This window comes from Moschus berezovskii, chromosome 6 (assembly GCF_049115385.1).
Source record: "Moschus berezovskii isolate FMDL1 chromosome 6, NW_MosBer_1.0, whole genome shotgun sequence".
NCBI classification, from domain to species: Eukaryota; Metazoa; Chordata; class Mammalia; order Artiodactyla; family Moschidae; genus Moschus; species Moschus berezovskii.
Window position 1 is genome coordinate 103,767,155 of NC_142465.1, and position 23,571 is coordinate 103,790,725.

The 23,571-nt window shown below is 38.3% G+C and overlaps 1 protein-coding gene and 1 pseudogene across 1 annotated transcript; both read left to right on the plus strand.

Moving 5' to 3' along the window:
- The first annotated feature begins 10,597 nt into the window (after nt 1–10,597).
- Nucleotides 10,598–13,425, plus strand: LOC129536275 (putative taste receptor type 2 member 33; annotated as a pseudogene).
- A 4,178-nt stretch (nt 13,426–17,603) lies between these two features.
- LOC129536273 (taste receptor type 2 member 31-like) lies at nt 17,604–19,632 on the plus strand. The gene has a single exon (XM_055395094.2). It carries the CDS (start codon nt 18,493–18,495, stop codon nt 19,408–19,410), a length of 918 nt encoding a protein of 305 aa, XP_055251069.2. The 5' UTR covers nt 17,604–18,492; the 3' UTR covers nt 19,411–19,632.
- The last annotated feature ends 3,939 nt before the right edge of the window (nt 19,633–23,571 follow it).

A 23,571-nucleotide genomic window follows, 5' to 3' on the forward strand; every position in this document is an offset into this window, starting at 1 on the left:
AATACGTGATTAGGCGGGGAAGGCTTGGAATATTACTAACATTTACTTCCACGCCCCGAATACCCTTAACATCTTAACGGATCGTCTGTATTCGTCTGGTGTTTAAGTGATGCCCATTTCATTAATTTCTGTAATCTATTTTAACTAGTAAGCACTGTATTTTTCCTCATAGACAACCTCTACATTCGTGAGTTATTCAGACATGTGACTGATTATAACTCAGGTTATGGTCTAGTTCTGAAAAGCGTTCTTTCAATGTCTCAGAATTCGCCCTGCGCTGAATAATTGTAGCAACTGTTCAAAGCACAATTTAAGTATCCTGAAGGACCTCTGTTTTTTTTGTACAGCCTACTGACGATAAGATTGGTACAAATAACATGCCACTGTGCAATTTGTAAAGCTGAATTCTGTATCCCCCAACTAGTTTCTTTTTCTACTTTGCTAGACCAGTACCAACCCATCAACTAGACAGCACCTAAAGGAACTGATTACTGCTCACTTAGGTCAACTTATAAAATACTGATTTGGAGACTGAAGAGAAGTGTAAAAAAATGACAATTCAGAACCAAGAGAAGATGTAAATTTATGGTATCAGTTCAGTTCAGTCGCTCAGTTGTGGCCAAGTCTTTGAGACCCCATGAATCGCAGCACGCCAGGCCTCTCTGTCCATCACCAACTCCCGGAGTTCACTCAAACTTATGTTTATCGAGTCGGTGATGCCATCCAGCCATCTCATTCTCTGTTGTCCCCTTCTCCTCCAGCCCCCAGTCCCTCCCAGCATCAGGGTCTTTTCCAATGAGTCAACTCTTTGCATCAGGTGGCCAAAGTATTTCAGCATCAGTCCTTCCAGTGAACACCCAGGACTGAACTCCTTTAGGATGGACTAGTTGGACTTCCTTGCAGTCTAAGGGACTCTCAAGAGTCTTCTCCAACACCACAGTTTAAAAGCATCAATTCTTCGGCACTCAGCTTTCTTCACAGTCCAACTCTCACATCCTTACATGACCACTGGAAAAACCAGAGCCTTGACTAGACGAACCTTTGTTGGCAAAGTAACTTCTCTGCTTTTTAATATGCTGTCTAGGTTGCTCATAACTTTCCTTCCAAGGAGAAAGCATCTTTTAATTTCATGGCTGCAATCACCATCTGCAGTGATTTTGGAGCCCAAAAAAATAAAGTCTGACACTGTTTCCACTGTTTCCCCATCTATTTCCCATGAAGTGATGGGACCAGATGCCATGATCTTAGTTTTCTGAATGTTGAGCTTTAAGCCAACTTTTTCACTCTCCTCTTTCACTTTCATCAAGAGGTTTTTTTAGTTCCTCTTCACTTTCTGCCATAAGGGTCGTGCCATCTGCATCCTTGAGGCTATTGATATTTCTCCTGGCAATCTTGATTCCAGCTTGTGCTTCCTCCAGCCCAGCGTTTCTCATGATGTACTCTGCATATAAGTTAAATAAGCAGGGTGACAATATACAGCCTTGACATACTCCTTCTCCTATTTGGAACCAGTCTGTTGTTCCATGTCCAGTTCTAACTGTTGCTTCCTGACCTGCATACAGGTTTCTCAGGAGGCAGGTCAGGTGGTCTGGTATTCCCATCTCTTTCAGAATTTTCCACAGTTTATTGTGATCCACAAAGTCAAAGGCTTTTGCATAGTCAATAAAGCAGAAATAGATGTTTGTCTGGAATTCTGTTGCTTTTTTTATGATCCAGCGGATGTTGACAATTTGATCTCTGGTTCCTCTGCCTTTTCTAAAACCAACTTGAACATCTGGAAGTTCACGGTTGACATGTTGCTGAAGCCTGGCTTGGAGAATTTTGAACATTACTTTATTAGCGTGTGAGATGAGTGCAATTGTGCAGTAGTTTGAGCATTCTTCGGCATTGCCTTTCTCTGGGATTGGAATGAAAACTGACCTTTTCCAGTCCTGTGGCCACTGCTGAGTTTTCCAAATTTGCTGGCATATTGAGTGCAGCACTATCACAGCATCATCTTTCAGGATTTGAAATAGCTTAACTGGAATTCCATCACCTCCACTAGCTTTGTTCATAGTGATGCTTTCTAAGGCCCACTTGACTTCACATTCCAGGATGTGGTGATTCCCTTCACCCCTAGCTTTGATTAATTCCATAAACCAGGTCTTCCATTTGAAACCCCCAGGAAAATAACAGCCATTTACTTATAATGGCTATTATAAGTAACAGATGTCCTGGAAAGGAATAGGGATTCCCTGGTGGCTCAGATGGTAAAGAATCTGCAATGTGGGAGAACTGGTTTCAGTCCCTGGGTTGGGAAAATCCCCAGGAGAAGGGCATGGCAATCCACTCCAGTATTCTTGTCTGGAGAATCCCCATGGACGGAGGAGCCTGGCAGGCTACAGTCCATGGAGTCGCAGTCAGGACTGAGCAATTAAGCACACACAGGCAAAAAAGAGTAGTGACTAAGCTCCAACTCTTATCCTTATTACTGTAGAACTGATGAAAGATTTCTGTCACATGAAAGTGACAGTGGAGAGTGCGATAGGATCAATATTTTACGTGATTGTGGTTTTTATTCTGTCCCTTGATACTTAGACTTGAATGATTGATCCACACTTGTTGCCAAGTAAGCACATAAAAGTAAGTTATCAACAAGAACATGTATTAATCCATTTCTGAAGACAATATTTCATTGACCCTTTAACTTGGCCTTCCTTTCTAAATCTTATATTCCTATTGTTGACCCTAAAATTGCCAACTTTCTACTTTTTAATGGCTTGTTAAGTTTCATGCTGCTTTGAAAGTTTAAAGGTAAGCTGTAACGGGTCTGAAAATTACCACATTGGAAAATTCTCAACTCCCTTTTTAAAGAATTTGCTCGTGTAAGTGTTCTATTATGTAAGAAATACATTTAGTATGCAAGGATTGAATCCAAATGATCGAAACCTAAACACGAGAGAAAAATTACAACTCGATGAAAGTCTCACGTTTGCAGGCTAACAAATTGAGTTTAGTCTTTCTGCAGGCATCACATCAGGAAATGAAGTTTAGTAGAAACTGTTATGTAGGTAGTAAACTTGTTAAAAGAAAAACAATTGTAATAGCTGATACCAATGATTAGATCCCATAGTAAAACTGCAATTTCTGAATCAAGCCTGTACATTCAAGCATCAAATATATGTCATACAGAAGGAAATCATTAGCTGCAACATCAAATTATGTTTTTTTGGGGGCTGTCTGTTTTGTTCCATTGAACTATGTGTCTGATTTTTATGTCAATACCATCTGTTCTGATTATTAAAGCTTGAACTATAGTTTGAAACCAGGATGTGTGATGGTCCCAGCTTTGTTCTTTCTCAGGATTACTTTAGCTGTTCACGGTCTTTGGTGGTTTTTCTATTATGTGAAAAATACATAAGAATTATTTTATAATTTTTAAATTATGAATTTATAATAATATTTCTATACCAGTAGTTAATATTTTAATTAAACTATTATAATATTTATGGAGCTTACATTCAATCTATAGCTCTCTTGGGGTGGTGTGGATATTTTAACAATATTAATTCTTCCAATCCATGAGTATGGAATAGCTTTCTACTTATTATTTTCTTACCTTCTTCAGTTTCTTTGTATGTCTTGCAGGTTTCAGTGTACAGATCTTTCACCTGATTAGTTAAATTTATTCTGAGGTGTTTTATTATTTTTGATGCAGTTATAAATGAGATTGTTTTTCTAATCTTTCTTTCTGATATTTCATTGTTGTTGTATAGAAATGCAACTGAATTTTGGATATTGATTTTGTATCTTGTAAGTTTTCTGAATTTATTGGTTCTAGCAGTTTTGGCTTTGTATGTGGAGTTTTTAGATTTTTTTTTAACATATACCATTTGCAAATAAAGACAGTTTTGCCACTTCCTTTTATATTTGGGCACTTTTTATATTTATCTTGCCTAATTGCTACGGCTAGGACTTTCTACACTATGTTGAGTAAACCATGAACAGTCAATTCACTTCAGTTCAGTTCAGTTGCTCAGTCGTGTCCAACTCTTTGTGACCCCATGAACCACAGCATGCCAGGCCTCCCTGTCCATCACCAACTCCCAGAGTCCACCCAAACCCACGTCCATCGAGTCGTTGATGCCATCCAACCATCTCATCCTCTGTCGTTCCCTTCTCCTCCTGCCCTCAATCTTTCCCAGCATCAGGGTCTTTTCAGATGAGTCAGTTCTTCGCATCAGGTGGCCAAAGTATTGGAGTTTCAGCTTCAACATCAGTCCTTCCAATGAACACCCAGGCCTGATCTCCTTTAGGATGGACTGGTTGGATCTCCTTGCAGTCCAAGGGACTCTCAAGAGTCTTCTCGAACACCACGGTTCAAAAGCATCAATTCTTCAGTGCTCAGCTTTCTTCAAAGTCCAACTCTCTCATTCACTGGAAAACCATAACTATGTGACCACTGGAAAAACCGTAACTTTGACTAGACAGATATTTGTTGGCAAAGTAATGTCTCTGCTTTTTAATATGCTGTCTAGGTTGGTCATAAATTTCCTTCCAAGGAGTAAATGTCTTTTAATTTTATGGCTGCAATCACCATCTGCAGTGATTTTGGAGCCCAGAAAAAATAAGCAACTGTTTCCCCATCTATTTGCCATGAAGTGATGGGACTGGATGCCATGATCTTAGTTTTCTGAATGTTGAGCTTTAAGCCAACTTTTTCACTCTCCTTTTTCACTTTCATCAAGAGACTCTTTAGTTCTTCTTCACTTTCTGCCATAAGGGTGGTGTGAAAAGGCAAAAAGATAGGACACTGAAAGATGACCTCCTCAGGTCAGTGGGTGCCCAATATGCTACTGGAGATCAGTGGAGAAACAACTTCAGAAAGAATGAAGGGATGGAACCAAAGCAAAAACAACACCTGGTTGTGGATGTGACTGGTGATAGAAGCAAGGCCCAATGCTGTAAAGACCAATATTGCCTAAGAACCTGAAATATTAGGTCCATGAATCAAGGCAAATTGGAAGTGGTCAAATAGGAGATGGCAAGAGTGAATGTCTATATTCTAGGAATCAGTGAACTAAAATGGACTGGAATGGGTGAATTTAACTCAGATGACCATTATATCTACTACTGTGGGCAGGAATCCCTTAGGAGAAATGGATTAGCTACCGTAGTCAACAAAAGAGTCTGAAATGCAGTACTTGGATGCAATCTCAAAAATGACAGAATGATCTTTGTTCCTTTCCAAGGCAAACCATTCAACATCACCATAATCCAAGGCTATGCCCCGACCAGTAATGCTGAAGAAGCTGAAGTTGAATGGTTCTATGAAGACCTACAAGACCTTTTAGAACACCCAAAAAGATGTCCTTTTCTTTATAGGGGACTTTAATGCAAAAGTAGGAAATCAAGAAACACCTGGAGTAACAGGCAAATTTGGCCTTGGAGTACAGAATGAAGCAGGGCAAAGGCTAATAGAGTTTTGCCAACTGATTATAGCAGTTGACCAGAATGCACTGGTCAGCACAAACACCCTCTTCAAACAACACAAGAGAAGACTTTACACATGGATATCACCAGATGGCCAACACCAAAATCAGACTGATTATATACTTTGCAGCCAAAGATGAAGAAGCTGTATACAGTTAGCAAAAACAAGACCAGGAGCTGACTGTGGCTCAGATCATGAACTCCTTATTGCCAATAAAAGGACTTAATTGAAGAAAGTGGGGAAAACCACCAGACCATTCAGGTATTACCTCAATCAAATCCCTTATGATTATACAGTGGAAGTGAGAAATAGATTTAAGGGACTAGATCTGATAGATAGAGTGCCTGATGAGCTATTGACGGAGGTTCATGACATTGTACAGGAGACAGGGACCAAGACCATCCCCAAGAAAAGGAAATGAAAAAAAAAGCAAAATGTCTGTCTGAGGAGGCCTTACAAATAGCTGTGGAAAGAACAGAAGTGAAAAGCAAAGGAGAAAAGGAAAGATATGCCCATTTGAATGCAGAGTTCCAAAGACTAGCAAGGAGAGATAAGAAAGCCTTCCTCAATGATCAATGCAAAGGAATAGAGGAAAACAACAGAATGGGAAAGACTAGAGATCGCTTCAAGAAAGAGGTACTAAGGGAACATTTCATGCAAAGATGGGCTCAAAAAAGGACAGAAATGGTATGGACCTAACAGAAGCAGAAGATATTAAGAAGAGGTGGCAAGAATACACAGAACTGTACAAAAAAGATCACAACCCAGATAATCACAACGGTGTGATCACAAACCTAGAGCCAGACATCCTGGAATGTGAAGTCAAGTGGGCCTTAGGAAGCATCACTATGAACAAAGCTAGTGGAGGTGATGGAATTCCAGTTGAGCTATTTCAAATCTTGAAAGATGATGCTGTGAAAGTGCTGCATTCAATATGTCAACAAATTTGGAAAACTCAGCAGTGGCCACAGGACTGGAAAAGGTCAGTTTTCATTCTAATCCCAAAAAGGCAATGGCAAAGAATGCTCAAACTACCACACAAATGTACTCATCTCACACACTAGTAAAGTAATGTTCAAAATTCTCCAAGCCAGGCTTCAGCAATATGTGAACCGTGAGCTTCCAGATGTTCAAGCTGGTTTTAGATAGGCAGAGGAACGAGAGATCAAATTGCCAACATCCGCTGGATCATGGAGAAAGCCAGAGAGTTCCAGAAAAACATCTATTTATGCTTCATTGACTATGCCAAAGCCTTTGACTGTGTGGATCACAATAAACTGTGGAAAATTCTGAAAGAGGTGGGAATACCAGACCAACTGACCTGCCTCTTGAGAAACCTGTATGCAGGTCAGGAAGCAACAGTTAGAACTGGACATGGAACAACAGACTGCTTCCAAATAGGAAAAGGAGTACATCAAGGCTGCATATTGTCACCTTGCTTATTTAACTTATATGCACAGTACATCATGAGAAATGCTGGGCTGGATGAAGCACAAGCTGGAATCAAGATTGCCGGGAGAAATATCAATAACCTCATATATGCAGATGACAACACTCGTATGGCACAAAGTGAAGAAGAACTAAAGAGTCTCTGATGAAAATGAAAGAGGAGAGTAAAAAAGTTGGCTTAAAGCTCAACATTCAGAAAGCTAAGATCATGACATCTGGTCCCATCACTTCATGGCAAATAGATGGAGAAATTGTGGAAACAGTGTCAGAATTTATTTTTTTGGGCTCCAAAATCACTGCAGATGGTGACTGCAGTGACACTTACTTCTTGGAATAAAAGTTATAAGCAACCTAGACAGCATAATAAAAAGCAGAGACATTACTTTGTCAACAAAGGTCCAGCTAGTCAAGACTATGGTTTTTCCACTAGTGATGCATGGATGTGAGAGTTGGACTATAAAGAAAACTGAGCACCAAAGAACTGATGCTTTTGAACGGTGGTATGGGAAACAGATGGAAAAACAGTGGAAACAGTGTCAGACTTTATTTTTTGGGGCTCCAAAATCACTGCAGATGCTGATTGCAGACATGAAATTAAAAGACGCTTGCTCCTTGGAAGGAAAGTTATGACCAACCTTGATAGTATATTAAAAAGCAGAGACATTACTTTGCCAACCAAGGTCTGTCTAGTCAAGGCAATGGTTTTTCCTGTGGTCATGTATGGATGTGAGAGTTGGACTGTGAAGAAGGCTGATTGCCGAAGAATCGATGCTTTTGAACTGTGGTGTTGGAGAAGACTCTTGAGAGTCCCTTATACTGCAAGGAGATCCAACCAGTCCATTCTAAAGGAGATCAATCCTGGATGTTCATTGGAGGGACTGATGCTAAAGCTGAAACTGCAATACTTTGGCCACCTCATGCGACGAGTTGACTCACTGGAAAAGACTCTGATGCTGGGAAGGGTTGAGAAGGGGAAGACCGAGAATGAGATGGCTGGATGGCATCACCGACTCTGTGGACATGAGTTTGAGTGAACTCCGGGAGTTGGTGATGGACAGGGAGGCCTGGCGTGCTGTGATTCATGGGGTCGCGGAGAGTCGGACACGACTGAGCGACTGAACTGAACTGAACTGATTGGAAAAGACTCTTGAGAGTTTCTTTGACTGCCAGGAGGTCCAACCAGTCCATCCTAAAGAAAATCAGTCCTGATTATTCATTGGAAGTACTGGTGTTGAAGCTGAAGCTCCAATACTTTGACCACCTGATGTGAAGAGCTGACTCATTGGAAAAGACCCTGATGCTGGGAAAGATTGAAGGGCAGGAGGAGAAGGGCTGACAGAGGATGAGATGGTTGCATGGCATCACTGACTCAAACTCTGGGAGTTGGTGATGGGCAGGGAGGGCTGGCGTGCTGCAGTCTATGTGGTGGCAAAGAGTCGGGCACCACCGAGCGGCTGAAGTTAAGTGCAACATCCCTTCATGCTTGCCAAATACTGCAGGTTAGAAGGTGTTTGTCACACTGAAGGGGAGAGAATTATAAGACTCAGGTCTGTTTCACATTGTGTGTGTGTGTGTTTTGTCACTAAGTGTGATCCCATGAACTCAATCCTGCCAGGCTCCTCTGTCATGGGATTCTCCATTCAAGAATACTGGAATGGGTTGCCAGTTCTTTCTCCAAGGGATCTTCCCAACCCAGGGATTGAACCCAGGTCTCCCACACTGCAGGCAGATTCTTTACCATCTGAGCCACCACACTGATGGTAAGAGGTGGAGGGAATTATATAGGGTATGACAATCAGGAAGCAGTAAACATGGGGAGTATGTTTTCAAGTTCGTTGCATTCTAATTGATCGGTTAGAATCTTCTGAATCATGTTCTTGGTGTTATATCTAAAGGTCTAACTCAAGTTTACAAAAGTTCTCTGCTATTTTTTTTTTTTTTTTTTTGCTAAAGTTTGTAGTTTTAGCATTTGTAGTTAGGTCTAAGATCAATTTAGGCTTAATCTTTATGTGGTAAGAAATAATGGTATGAATGCATCTTTATGAATGTGAGTATCTAATGAAATCCTAGCTTCATTTATTGGAAAAATAAAGGCTATTTCTCCCTTGATTGCCTTGACACCTTTTTTGAAATCAATTGCCCGTGAATGTAATTGTTAAGATGGATTCTCAATTGTGCTTCACTATTATATATGTCTGTTTTCATGAAAGTACCACTCTATTATATTCATTGATTTCCTTTAGTGGTTAGCTTTGATATCAGGAACTGCAATCGTCTAATTATGTTCCTTTTTTTAAAAAAAATTGCTTTGTCTCTTCTGGGAGCTTTATATTTCCATATACATTTTAAGAATAGTTTTTCAGCTTTCTGCAAGGATTTGTGGGATTTGATAGAGGTTGTCCTGAATATATAGATAATCTCTTTACCTGGAAAGTCTCCTCACTCCAGATTTTAGTTCAGTTGTCCTCTTTCCTTGCACAGCTCTCTTATCAATTTAAAATGTAATTTGGCAATTTATTCCCCTTATTCTGATCATCATAGGAGAGAATCGTGCCTTTTTGCACTTGCTATCTTCAACTCATAAGGGGAAATTCTAACAAGTTAAGTGTGAAGTATCAAATGACACAGGATCAAATGAATAAGTAATATCTCTAGAAGAGGATATCATTATTTTCTGCGTTTTGCTGATGAGTATACTCCAGTACTCTTGCCTAGAAAATCCCATGGATGGAGGAGCCTGGTAGGCTGCAGTCCGTGGGGTCGCTAAGGGTCAGACACGACTGAGCGACTTCACTTTCCCTTTTCACTTTCACACATTGGAGAAGGAAATGGCAACCCACTCCAGTGTTCTTGCCTGGAGAATCCCAGGGAAGGGGAAGCCTGGTGGCCTTCCATCTATGGGGTCACACAGAGTTGGACACGACTGAAGTGACTTAGCAGCAGCAGCAGCATACTGAAGCAGACAGTAGTTTTAAAACAGAGTAAAAGATCAGAGACTGGTAGCAGGGAATCTGGATTTTCCATCCTGTCTGTCCGACTCCAGGATCCTCTCCTTAAAAACTTCTACTATAAAACTGAAACAAGAGAATCCAAAAGTACAACTGATTTCAACATCTGTTCTTTAAAAAATTTCAGCAGTCAAAAATGAATTAAATGAGAAAAATGATACTGATTATTCATATATGGAAAAGTTTGGAATGTTCAATGGAAAACACACGTTCTTTTGAAGTGCCCAAGAAATATTGACAAAATTAATATTTTATTAAAAATAAAATATTTTTATTGTTTATTTATTAGCTATATTAAATAGTTAATATATTAACTTTATTAAAGACCTAAGCATGAGAGTTGTTTTTAATAGCTTTAAATGGTGGGAGGAAAAGCCTACTGGGAAAAAGGATTACAATCAGATGACCTCCCCACGACTCACTTCAGTTTTGGAAATTATAGGAAAATAATTTCATCAGTGAGATGGATGTGTGTTTAGTTGAGTTAATGTGTTCATAGGCTTATAAGCAATAAAGTTATATATAAGTGCTAGTTATCAGCAACCAGCTATAGGGTGTTTTGGTCTTCTTTGGGTTCCCAAGAAACTCTTGAATAGTTTTGATAAGAAAAGCTTGAATTCTTTCTACATAAATCCAGTATTAGAAAAAAAATCCATTGTGATGATGATTCTAGTTATGATCGAGCTCCATCTAATAGTTTAGGCTTTCTCTGTACATTCTATGTGTTGGTTTTAAAAATTTTACTCACTAACAACTAAATTTGTAAAGTACAGATTATGGAGAGGTTAAACAGGGAAAAGTTGCAACACAATATGTCCTTATTTGCATACTGGCAAATGACATTTCACCTCTCTGTTAAAGAAAATTATGAAGTAATCTATCCCATGGCAAGAACACAGAGTGCGTAAAGTGGAGTCAGTTTGGGCTGTTAGGGAACAGCAGTTATTTCATCAAGATAGCAGCGAGCTCTTCCATTAGCATATGCTAGTACTTTCTTGCTTGACATTGGTCACAGAAGTTAAAAGAAAGAAGCACTTCACTGCCCATCCAGAAATCAGCTGGATTTAAGAATTTAAATTAAAGAATTTAAGGTCAGATTACTGAAGGAATAACAGCCGTGATATTAGACTAGGGTTTTTTTTTATAGACATGATAACTTTACTCTTGACCATTTTTGCCATCCCAGTATTAACAGAATTTGTCCTGGGAAATTTTGCCAGTGGCCTCATAGCACTGGTGAACTGCATTGACTGGGTCAAGAGACAAAAGATCTCCTCAGCTGATGGGATTCTCACTGCTCTGGCAGTCTGCAGAACTGATTTGCTCTGGGTAATGTTAATGAATTGGTATTTAGTTCTGTTGAATCTGGTTCTATATAGTTTAGAAAGTAAGAATTATTGTTCATATTGCCTGGATAGTAAGCAACCATTATAGCACCTAGCTTGCTGCTAGTCTCGGTATATACTAAGATAGCCACTTTTCTTCACCAGCCTAATTTTTCTTCACTTGAAGTGGAGAGTTAAAAGTGTAGTGCACATAATACTTCTGGGAACTTCATTCTTCTTGGTTTTTCATGTTGCAGTGATATGCGACGATGAGGCTATCCAGACAAATGAATACCAAGGAAACACTCCTCAGAAGACCATACTGAGGGGCAGTTTATGACTTCCATGTGTGACTCTGCTTATGCTAGGAAACCTCATATCCTTTACTATGTCCCTGACATGTTTTCTGCTATTAATTGTTTCCCTGTGGAAATATCTCAAGAAGATGCAGCTCAGTGGTAAAGGATCCCCAGATCCTAGCACCAAAGTCCATATAAAAGCCATGCAAACTGTGATATCCTTTCTCTTGCTGTTTGCCATTCATTTCCTGGCTCTAATGGGATCCATTTGGAGCTTTAAAAGGCAGCAGAAGGAACCTGTCTTTTTGTTCTTTGAGGCTCTTGGATTCCTCTATCCTTCAAACCGCTCATGTATCTTGATTTGGGGAAACTGGAAGTTAACAAAAGCATTTCTGTCATTTCTGTGGCAGCTGACTCAGGTACTGAGGTACTGACTGAGAGAAAAGAAATAGGTGGACATCATGTGTCTTCCAGCAAAATATAGCTGATGGTGTTTGTAAAATTTTATACTTTCTGCTGCTTTTTCTAATGTGAATATAACAGAGTAATTTCCGAAGGTTAACATGCAAAATCTTTTACTCAGTCTTATGATGGAAAGTATATGTGTGTTTATGAATGCTATAAAACTGATGATTATGATACCACTAACCAATATTTTTCAGATAAACAATCTAATTTTACAAAATGATGTATAATTTCAGAGTTATGAAGCAATGTGTATTTCACAAGTATATTCTACGCTATTATCTTCAAATGAAGTATTTATAGCCTTTATTTATGTCTTTTTAAGAATTGAGCTTATCTCAGGACATTATTGCTATTTTCCACTGAAATTAGTACCACAATGTGCTTAGCAAAGATACCCGCAATAAAATTCAAATGTAACAAATATTTTTAGATTAAATTTTATATATGTGTATAATTAACTGTACTGAAGAATATGTGATTTTTACTAGTAGTCAAATAACTTAGAAAAAATAAAATACTACAGTAAGGATGAAGAAGAAAAAATTAATCGTGATGTCTTCATAGCTGCTGTATTTCACACGCAGTTAGGAAAATTATTTCTTAGAGGTTTCAAATTAAAAAGACCTCTTTTCAAGTTGAGATCTGGTGTCAAATTACTCAGTTTTCAGGACTTCCCTAGTGGTCCAGTGGCTAGGACTCTGTGATCCCGAAGCAGAGGGCCTGGGTTCCATCCCTGGTCAGTGAACTGCATCTAGCCTGTCACAACTAAGAGCACTCAAGCCACAGCTAAAGATTTCACATGGCTCAAGGAAGATCTGAAGATCCCGTATGCTGCAACGAACACCTGGTGCAGCCAAATAAATATTTTTTAAAAATTGCTCAGTTCTCCCCTAAACCAAAATTGGGCCTCTGAATTGTCAATCTTCTCCTCCATTTTGCTACCTAAAAATTCATTTTAAACTTCAGACAAAAGACTTAGGTCTTCCCAATCTTAAAAATACATTCAATCTAAGAATAGTAAAAAAAAATTAGGGTGCTTAATTTAATGATATTTCTGCATGTATAAGAATGGTATCTGTGATGTCTGTGTCATAATTATAGGAAATGTCTTGAAGATCTGTTTTATTATAATATTGTGGAAAATGATGAAATAGAAAGTGTGTTGACATATAGTAGGATTGACAGCAAGTTTCACTATAGGAAATAAATGTATAACCTTCTTCAACAACGAATTTCTATGACTCTATTAATTCTTGGTATTATGATATTGTAACAACATTATCTAAATGTTAAGATAAATCATTTCCACATCTGAATTACTCACTATTTTTAATCATCTCTCTGCTTCGTGGAACATAAGCCTCATCATGTGAGGATCATGCTTATCCTGTTCTATGCTAACTTTCCAGGACATAAAAATCAATCTACAGGAGAGTTTATATGAAAGATATTCTAATGATTAATTGGATGAAAAAAACTACATGAAATCTGGAAACCAGTGAAAATGAAACTCTTCACAAACTCTGCAGGTCACATGGATTTCCTAGTTCTGTTTCCTCAACATTCATTTCCTTATACACAAATCTACACAATCTCAATTCCAGTTTCTGCATTAGACAGAGTAGACAAATAGGTTCCAAAGCATAAAGTGACTCAAATTCAGTGTACATTTAATATTGTTCTTTAAGGGTACTGATATGTCTGAGCACACTTCTCTAGGTAGTTATACAAGGAATCAGGCTGACCAGAAGTTGGTCATCTTTAACATGTGGATTTGGATGATTGCTTGGAGTTTTCTCCATTCAAGAAAACTGGGAGAAAAAGACATAGGGAGGACCGTCCCTGAGGAGAGTATTGGGGATGGGCCTAAAATATTGCACAATTTTCACTTAAATAACATTGTTCAGGTTTTGATCACCTTGCCACAACCAAATGTAAGGGAGGCTGAGAAATGTGCTCACTCTCTAGCCCCACAAATAAGAGAACATGGAATTGAGGACATGGAAGAGGGAGAGCATTTTAGTCACATTTCCCTTGAAATAGCAACAAATTGCTTGTAAAAGAAGTTCCTCCCTTTAGAAACATGATGTATCTTCTTCATATCATTTTGATAACATGCACACACCCTTACATCAATCTTGAGTTTTTTCTATTTCTTCATAAATTCCAAAGGATTCAAGTTCACACTTCATATTTATATCTTCATAAAGTCATAATTGACTCTGCACTATAGTACTTGTAGCCTCCTAATGTATATTTCCAGCCTAACTTGCTTACAGTTTTTGAGTTAACTACTATGATATTCTGTACTAATATTTCTAGCTATATTTCCTGGCACTTGGGTGTGAAATTTGAACTATAAATAACTTCCTTACATTATTTCTATGTGTGTGTGTGTGTATGTTATCACTCAGTTGTGTCTGACTCTTTGTGACCCCATGGACTGTAGCTCACCAGCCTCCTCTGTCAGTGGGACTTCCCAGGCAAGAATATTGGAGTAGGTTGCCATTTCCTTCTCCAGGGAATCTTCCTGACCCAGGAACTGAATCCAGGTCTCCCACATTGCAGGTGGTTTCTTTACTGTTTGAACCACCACATTATTTCTGTAAATGAACTTAAATCAACAAAATACTTTTTAGGTAGAAGGATCTTACTGATGAGTGACAAATAAAGACTGAGTTATATAATTTTTTCTAGCAATTATTATTCAAAATCTAAAATATTTGCATTCAAATATGCCATTCACAGGGCTTCCCAGGTGGTGCTAGTGGTAAAGAATCCATCTGCCAATGCAGGAGACATAAGAGATGCGGGTTCAATCCCTGAGTCAGAAAAATCCCCTGGAGGAGGAGATGGCATCCCACTCCAGTATTCTTGCCTGGAGAATCCCATGAACAGAGGAACCTGGTGGTCCACAGTCCATTAGTTTGCAAAGAGTTGGACACAACTGAGGTGACTTAGCACGCACACAGCCCATATGGCTCAGAGGAGACAAAAATACAAATTAGTGGAAACCAGTTTGTCTTATTTTTGCATGTTTACATACTGACTTCATTTTTTTAGTCATTTTCAGATATGGAAAACTGCACTGGTGTCAAGGATAAGTGGATATCATTAATGTTTACTCTGGAAATTATATCGTAACTGAGTGTAAGTCATAAGAAAGATATTCATGAAGCTTTATATCTGTTAACAGAATTATTTGGTTTAACACTGAAATTTCAATATAAGTAGAATAAGCTACTGTTTTAGTGAAGATCTGAAACTATATCAAAGCAGAATTTTGGCTGTACTTTCTGGAATTATGATGAACACTTTAAAGAAGGCATCACAAATGGATTTCAGTCTGCAGTTGTTTGATCATAAAGTTTTCAGTGAAGCACAATATCACAATTTCATCAAAAAGTCAATTGGAATTAAGGATCTTTCTGGCAATGGCAATTTGTCTTAGGAGTGCTGAGAAATGGGCTCACTGGGCTGGTAAACTGTAAACTGTATCAGGTGGGTCAAGAATGGGAGTGTCTCATCAGTGGATTTCATCCTTTTCTGCTTGGCTGTGGCCAGATTCATTCAACTGTGGGTAATTTACTGTGGAGATTTTTCCACATCTGTGTGCTACCAGAGTGGAGAAATAGCTCCAGAAGGAATGAAGAGGCTGAGAAAAGCAAAAACAATACCCAGTTGTGGATATGTCTGGTGATGAAACTAAAGTCCAATGCTGTAAAGAACAAGATTATATAGGAACCTGGAATGTTAGGTCCATAAATCAAGGTAAATTGCAAGTGGTTAAACAGGAGGTGGCAAGAGTGATCATCGACATTTTAGAAATCAATGAACAAAAATGGACCAGATCTGGTGAATTTAATTCAGATGACAATTATATATATTAATATGGATAAGAATTCCTTAGGAAAAATTAAGTATCCTTCATAGTCAACAGAAGAGTCTGAAATGCAGTACTTGGGTGCAATCTCAAAAGCAAGAAAATGATCTCTTTGTTTCCAAGGCAAACCATTCAATAGCAGAGTAATCCAAATCTATGCCCCAACCATTAATGCCAAAGAAGCTGAAGTTGAACGGTTCTATGAAGACCTACAAGACCTTCTAGAATTAACACATAAAAAAAAAAAAATATCCTTTGCATCATAGGGGACTAGAATGCAAAAGTAGGAAGCTAAGAGATACCTGGAGTAATGGGCAAGTTTGGACTCAGAGTACAAAATGAAGCAGGGCAAAGGCTAACAGAGTTTTACAAAGAGAACCCATTGGTCATAGCAAACACCCTCTTCCAACAACACAAGAGACGACTCTACACGTGGAGATCACCAGATACTCAACATCAAAATCAGATTGATTATATTCCTTGCAGCCAAAGATGGAGAAGCTGTATATGGTCAGCAAAAACAAGACCAAGAGCTGATCTTAGCTTTCTGAATGTTGAGCTTAAGCCAACTTTTTCACTCTTCTCTTACACTTTCATCAAGAGGCTCTTTAGTTCTTCTTCGCTTTCTGCCATAATGGTGGTGTCATCTGCATATCCGAGGTTATTGATATTTCTCCTGGCAATCTTGATTCCAGCTTGTGCTTCATCCAGCCTAGCATTTCTCATGATATGCTCTGCATATAAGTTAAATAAGCAGGGTGACGATATACAACCTTGACGTACTGCTTTCCCAATTTGGAATCAGTCTGTTGTTCCATGTCCAGTTCTAACTGTTGCTTCCTGACCTCCATACAGATTTCTCAGGAGGCAGGTCAGGTTATCTGGTATTCCAATCTCTTGAAGAATTTTCCACAGTTTGTTGTGATCCATATATTCAAAGGCTATGGCATAGTCAATAAAGCAGAAATAGATGTTTTTCTAGAACACTTTCACTTTTTTGATGATCCAGTGGATGTTGACAATTTGATCTGTGGTTCCTCTGCCTTTTCTAAATCTAGTTTGAACATCTGGAAGTTCACGGTTCACTTACTGTTGAAGCCTGGCTTGGAGAATCTTGAGCATCATTTTGCTAGCGTGTGAGATGAGTGCAATTGTGAAGTAGTTTGAGCATTCTTTGGCATTGCCTTTCTTTGGGAATGAAATGAAAACTGACTTTTTCCAGTCCTGTGGCCACTGCTGAGTTTTCCAAATTTGCTGTCATATTGAGTGTAGCACTTTCACAGCATCATCTTTCAGGATTTGAAATAGCTCAACTAAAATTCCATCACCTCCACTAGCTTTGTTCATAGTAATACTTCCTGAGGCCCACTTGACTTCACTTTCCAGGATGTCTGGCTCCAGGTGAGTGGTCACACCATCGTGATTATCTGGGTCATGAAGATCTTTTTTGTATAGTTCTCCTGTGTATTGTTGCCACCTCTTTTTAGTATCTTCTGCTTCTGTTAGGTCCACACCATTTCTATCCTTTATTGAGCCCATCTTTGCATGAAATTTTTCCCTGGTATCTCTTATTTTCTTGAAGAGATCTCTAGTCCTTCCCATTCTATTGTTTTCCTCTAATTCTTTGTATTGATCACTGATGAAGGCTTTTTTATTTCTCCTTGCTATTCCTTGGAATTCTGCATTCAAATGGGTATATCTTTCCTTTTCTCTTTTGTCTTTTGTGTCCTTTCTTTTCTCAGTTATTTGTAAGGCCTTCTCAGACAACCATTTTGCCTTTTTGCATTTCTTTTTCTTTTCTTGATCACTACCTCTTGTACAATGGCATGAACCTCCGTCCTTAGTTCTTCAGGCACTGTCTACCTGATCTAATCCCTTGAATCTATTCTCACTTTCGCTGTATAACTGGTAGGGATTTGATTTAGGTCATACCTGAATGGTCTAGTGGTTTTCCCTACTTTCTTCAATTTAAGTCTGAATTTGGCAATAAGTAGTTCATTATCTGAGCCACAGGCAGCTCCTGGTCTTGTTTTTGCATTGGTTATCAGCAATCAATTTTTATGGTGTATTGGTTTTCCTGGGGTCCGCAAGAAAATCTTAGATGTTTTTGATAAGGAAATCATGAAGTCTTTCTTTGTAAATCTGGCATGTGTATTGGATTTTAAACTTTTACTCACCAAGAACTAAATTTGTTGAACACAAATTATGGGGAGGTTAAACAGGGAAAAGTTGCAATGCAATATGTCCTTATTTGCATGCTGGCAAATGAGAATTCTTATTTCATTTCAACATCAGGTAAGAGATAACCCATCCCACAAATGTGAGTGCAAGGATACAGAGTGCATGAAGAGGAGTCAATATGAGCTGTTCAGTTCAGTTCAGTTCGTAATAGCAATTATTACATCAAGACAGCACTGAGCTCTTTCATTTACCAATGCTGGTACTTTCCTGCTTGACATTGGTCACCGAAGTTAAAAGAACCAAGAACTTCACTGCACATCCCGAAATCAGCTGCACAAAGAATTTAAGGTCAGAATATTGAAGGAATCAGTACAGTGATATTAGACTTGGCTTTTTTTCCCTAGACATGATAACTCTACTATCGACCATTTTTTCCATCCTAGGAATAATACAATTTGTTCTGGGAAATTTTGCCAATGGCTTCATAGCACTGGTGAACTGCATTGACTGGGTCAAGAGACAAAAGATCTCCTCAACTGATGGGATTGTCACTGCTATGGCAGTCTCTAGAATTGTTTTGCTCTGTGTAATGTTAATACATTGGTATTTAATTTTGTTTAATCCAGCTTTATATAGTTTGAAAGTAAGAACTATTGTTCAAGTTGCCTGGACAATAAGCAATCATTATAGCACCTGGCTTGCTACTAGCCTCAGTATATTTTATTTGTTGAAGATAGCCAATTTCTCCAGCCTAACTTTTCTTCACCTGAAGTTGAGAGTCAAAAGTGTAGTTCTCATGATGCTTCTGGGAACTTCACTCATTTTGGTTTCACAAGTTGCAGTTATAAGCATAAGTGGGACTATACAGAGAAGTGAATATGAAGGAAACTTCACACAGAAGACCAAACTGAGGGATATTTTATGGCTTACACATGTGACTCTGTTCATTCTAGGAAACCTTATACCCTTTACTATGTCCTTGACATCTTTTCTGCTACTAATCTTTTCCCTGCAGAAACATGTCAGGAAGATGCAGCTCAACGGCAAAGGATTCCAAGATCCCAGTAGCAAGGTCCATATAAAAGCCATGCATGCTGTCGTCTCCTTTCTCTTGCTATTTGCCTTTTACTTCCTGGTTCTTATCATATCAATCTGGAGTCCTAAAAAGTTACATGAGGAACCATTTATTTTGCTTTTCCCAACAGTTGAAGTCATCTATCCTTCAGTCCACTCATTTATCCTGATTTGGGGAAACAGAAAGTTAACACAGGCCTTTCTGTTGTTTCTGTGGCAGCTGGGATGCTGGCTGAAAGATAGGAAATAGGTGGGCATCATGTGTCTTCTAGCAAAAAATGAATGGATGGAGTCTGTAACGTTTTTATACTTTCTACTCATTTCTTAATTCTGTATGTCACTGAGTAATGCCCACAGGTTTACCTAGAAAAGTTTTTCACCTAAGCTTATCACAAAAAGTGTATATGTGTGTGTGTTTAAGAAAATGGTGATTACTTTACCATTAACTAAGATTTTTCAGGTAAGCAATATAATTTTATAAAATATTGTGCAATTTATCAGGATGATGAAGCATTGTGTTTTTCACATATATCCGTTGTTTGGATGGTGATAACTCTGAATTTTAAATTACACACTGAGAATGTATGGATGTGAGAGTTGGACTGTGAAGAAAGCTGAGCACTGAAGAATTGATGTTTTTGAACTGTGGTGTTGAAGACTCTTGAGAGTCCCTTGGACTTCAAGGATATCCAACCAGTCCATCCTAAAGAAAATAAGTCCTGAATATTCACTGGAAGGACTGATGCTGAAGCTGAAACTAATAGTTTGGTCACCTAATGGGAAGAGCTGACTCATTTGAAAAGACCCTGATGTTGGGAAAGATTGAAGGCAGGAGGAGAAGGGGATGACAGAGGATGAGATGGTTGAATGGCATCACCAACTCAATGGATATAAGTCTGAGTAAGCTCTGGGAGTTGGTGACAAACAGGGAAGCCTGGTGTGCTGCAGTCCTTGGAGTCACAAAGAGTCGGACACGACTGAGCGATTGAAGTGAACTGAACTGATGTATGTTTGGGATAGATATTATTTCATCATGAATTTTTACTTCATAGTCAATAGAGAATAATTAGAAATGTTGTTAGGAAAGGAGAACCACCTTAAATTCAAAAGTAATAAACAGATTTTTTGTATATTACATATGTGTGTAATAAATTTCACTGAAGAATATTAGATTTTTATAAGTAAGCTAAAACCTTAGGGGAAAATAAAGTGCTGTGATAGGGGTGAGCTTCCCTGGTAACTCAGACAGTAAAGAATCTATCTGCAATGCAGAGAGACCCACGTTTGATTCCTGGGTCCAGAAAATCACCTGGAGAAGGAAATGGCAACCCACTCCAGTATTCTTGGCTGGAGAATTCCATGGACAGAGAAGCCTGGTGGCCCCAGTCGCCATGTGACCCATGGGGTCACAAAGAGTCAGATACGACTGAGTGACTAACACTTCCATGATAGGGGTGAAGAAGAAAAAAATAATCATGACTTGTTTTTAATGCTGTAGCGTTACTATACTCAGTTAGGAAAAAACTATATAATGAAATATTAATACATGTAATATATAATAGAAATTTTGTACCTTAGAGAATGTTTGTACTGTGTATCAGGATACATATATAGGCATGTCCCTGTCACTATTGCTCTGAGTAACTAGAATTAAGATGTCACCTGGATGTCCATCATTGGTAAGATGGATATAATAGAATACTGGTATAAAAGAATGCTATACAGCAATGAAATAAAAAGTAGAGCTACATGATGTTAATAGAATTTATATAACAAAAAATCAACAAATTAGTGTTATATAGATTAGAAATTGAGGAGAAATATCAAGATTAAAAAATTCGCTGGAATTCCAGACATACAAAATTAAAAGATAAATCGACTGTATAGTTTTTGGAGCATTACATTAGTGCCAAAACTCTGAAGTAAAACAAATTAGTGATTATTGTAACAATTGGGAGGGTAGGGAGGATGGAGTGAGCGAGAAGAGAAATGGTATCGATAGAAAGGAATGTATGGGGGAGGTTCTAGATATCTGGCAAAATTCTGTATTATGAGTCAAATGTAAAAGGGGTATTAACACTATAATTTTTTGATTCCTATGCATTTGTGTTTTCTTTTCATTTCTATAGGTATTATGTTTTACAATAATGAATATGTGTAGAAAGCAGAAAAAGAAATTATTAAAAATAATATTAACCTGAAACCACACATGCTCATAGATACCACTGTAATTAGAGTTCATGTTGAATAAAGAGAAATACAGGGTTATGGTAGTATGAAGCCCGAGTTAAAATTTAAAAATAATTTTAATTAATAGAAAAAAAGAAGACACGATACAAGAATTATAAATCCACATCATTTGTGCTTTTTAAAAAAATTATTTATTTTTAATTGAAGCATAATTGCTCTACAATATTGTGTTGGTTTCTGCCATGCATCAGCATGAATCAGCCATAGGTATATATGTGTTCTCTCCTTCTTGAAACTTCCTTCCACCTCCCACTAAAATCTCAAATTCAAAATATCTTAGTTTTCCTCAACACTTTTATTTTCAAATATCCACTCACTCCCAGATGGTGCTAGTGGTAAAGAATCTGCCTGCCAATGAAGGAGACACAAGAGACATGGGTTCAATCCCTGGGTTGGGAAGATCCCCTGGAGTAAGGAATGGCAACCCACTCCCATATTCTTGCCTGGAAAATCCCATGGACAGAGGAGCCTGATGGGCTACAGCCTATGTGTTGCAAAACGTTGGACATGACTGAACACACACAGACACACACACACATTTTGATAGCACAACTAGTGAATATCCTATGAACTAAAACTAGATATAAAAAATATGATAGTTTATCTTAAAATTAAATAACAATTTTGTTGTTACAAAGTTTTTAGTTCCTTGTTAGAGAAAAAATACATAGGAAGGTAAGTTTGTTAAAACTCAATACACATTCAGTGGAATGTTTGAAAATGTTTGTGAATATGTTGTTGTACTTTGACTGCTTAATAAATTGCCTAGATTTAATCACAGTAGCTAAAAATATAAATAAGCAGGTGAGAGAACTTAGCTTGCTAATGATGGTATTAAAATATGAAAGACGATTATATAGTGTATTATTGTATATGTATCTTCATTTCCATATGAAAATTCAATAAAAGCAAAGTACTGTTTGAGGTAATTTAGCCATAATAGTCAGAATGTAAGTAAAGGAAAAAAACAGCAAGTAAATCATTAGAGAATGTCAGTTTGACATTGTTCTTGATGACGTAGTGGGTAAAGATGCTCTTTCATGCTAGCTCTGATGCTGAGAATGATTTAAGTACCTAATAGGGAAGATTGGCTAGTGTTCATCTGTGACAGTGAGTTTTGCCACTTTGAAAACTGGATATCACATCTATCAGAGTACTTTCATTTCACTGCTGTCATCCTCATCATCATGAACTATGTCATTTAGTGATGCTTATAAGACTTTATTTTGAGGGGCTCCAAAATCACTGTGGATGCTGACTGCAGCCATGAAATTAAAAGACGCTTACTCCTTGGAAGGAAAGTTATCACCAACCTAGATAGCATGTTAAAAACAGAGATATTATTTTGCCATCAAAGTTCCATCTAGTTAAGGCTATGGTTTTTCCAATGGTAATGTATGGATGTGAGAGTTGGACTGTGAAGAAAGCTGATCACCGAAGAATTGATGCTTTTGAACTGTGGTGCTGGAGAAGACTCTTGAGAGTCCCTTGGACTGCAAGGAGATCCAACCAGTCCATCCTAAAAGAGATCAGTCCTGGGTGTTCATTGGAAGGACTGATGCTAAAACTAAAACTCCAATACTTTGGCCACCTGATGCGAAGAGTTGACTCACTGGAAAAGACCCTGATGCTGGGAGGGATTGGGGACAGGAGGAGAAGGGGATGACAGAGGATGAGATGGTTGGATGGCATCACCGACTCGATGGACATGAGTTTGAGTGAATTCCAGGATTTGGTGATGGACACTAGCATGCTGCGATTCATGGGGTCACAAGGTACGGACACGACTGAGAGACTGAACTGAACTGATAAATGTATTTTGGACAATATCTAAGTAATTTCCTAAAGATTAACATTGTCTTAGCCTAATCAAAAGAAAAATTTAAGTCAAAATGAGCATATTTATCAATTAAATTTATTTTAGTTTAAAATGTGTTCAGTTCAGTCACTCAGTCGTGTCCAACTCTTTGTGACCCCATGAATCACAGCACGCCAGGCCTCCCTGTCCATCTCCTGGAGTTCACTCAAACTCATGTTCATCGAGTCGGTGATGCCACCCAGCCATCTCATTCTCTGTCATCCCCGTCTCCTACCGCCCCCAATCTCTCCGAGCGTCAGAGTATTTTCCAGTGAGTCAATTCGTCGCATGAGGTGGCCAAAG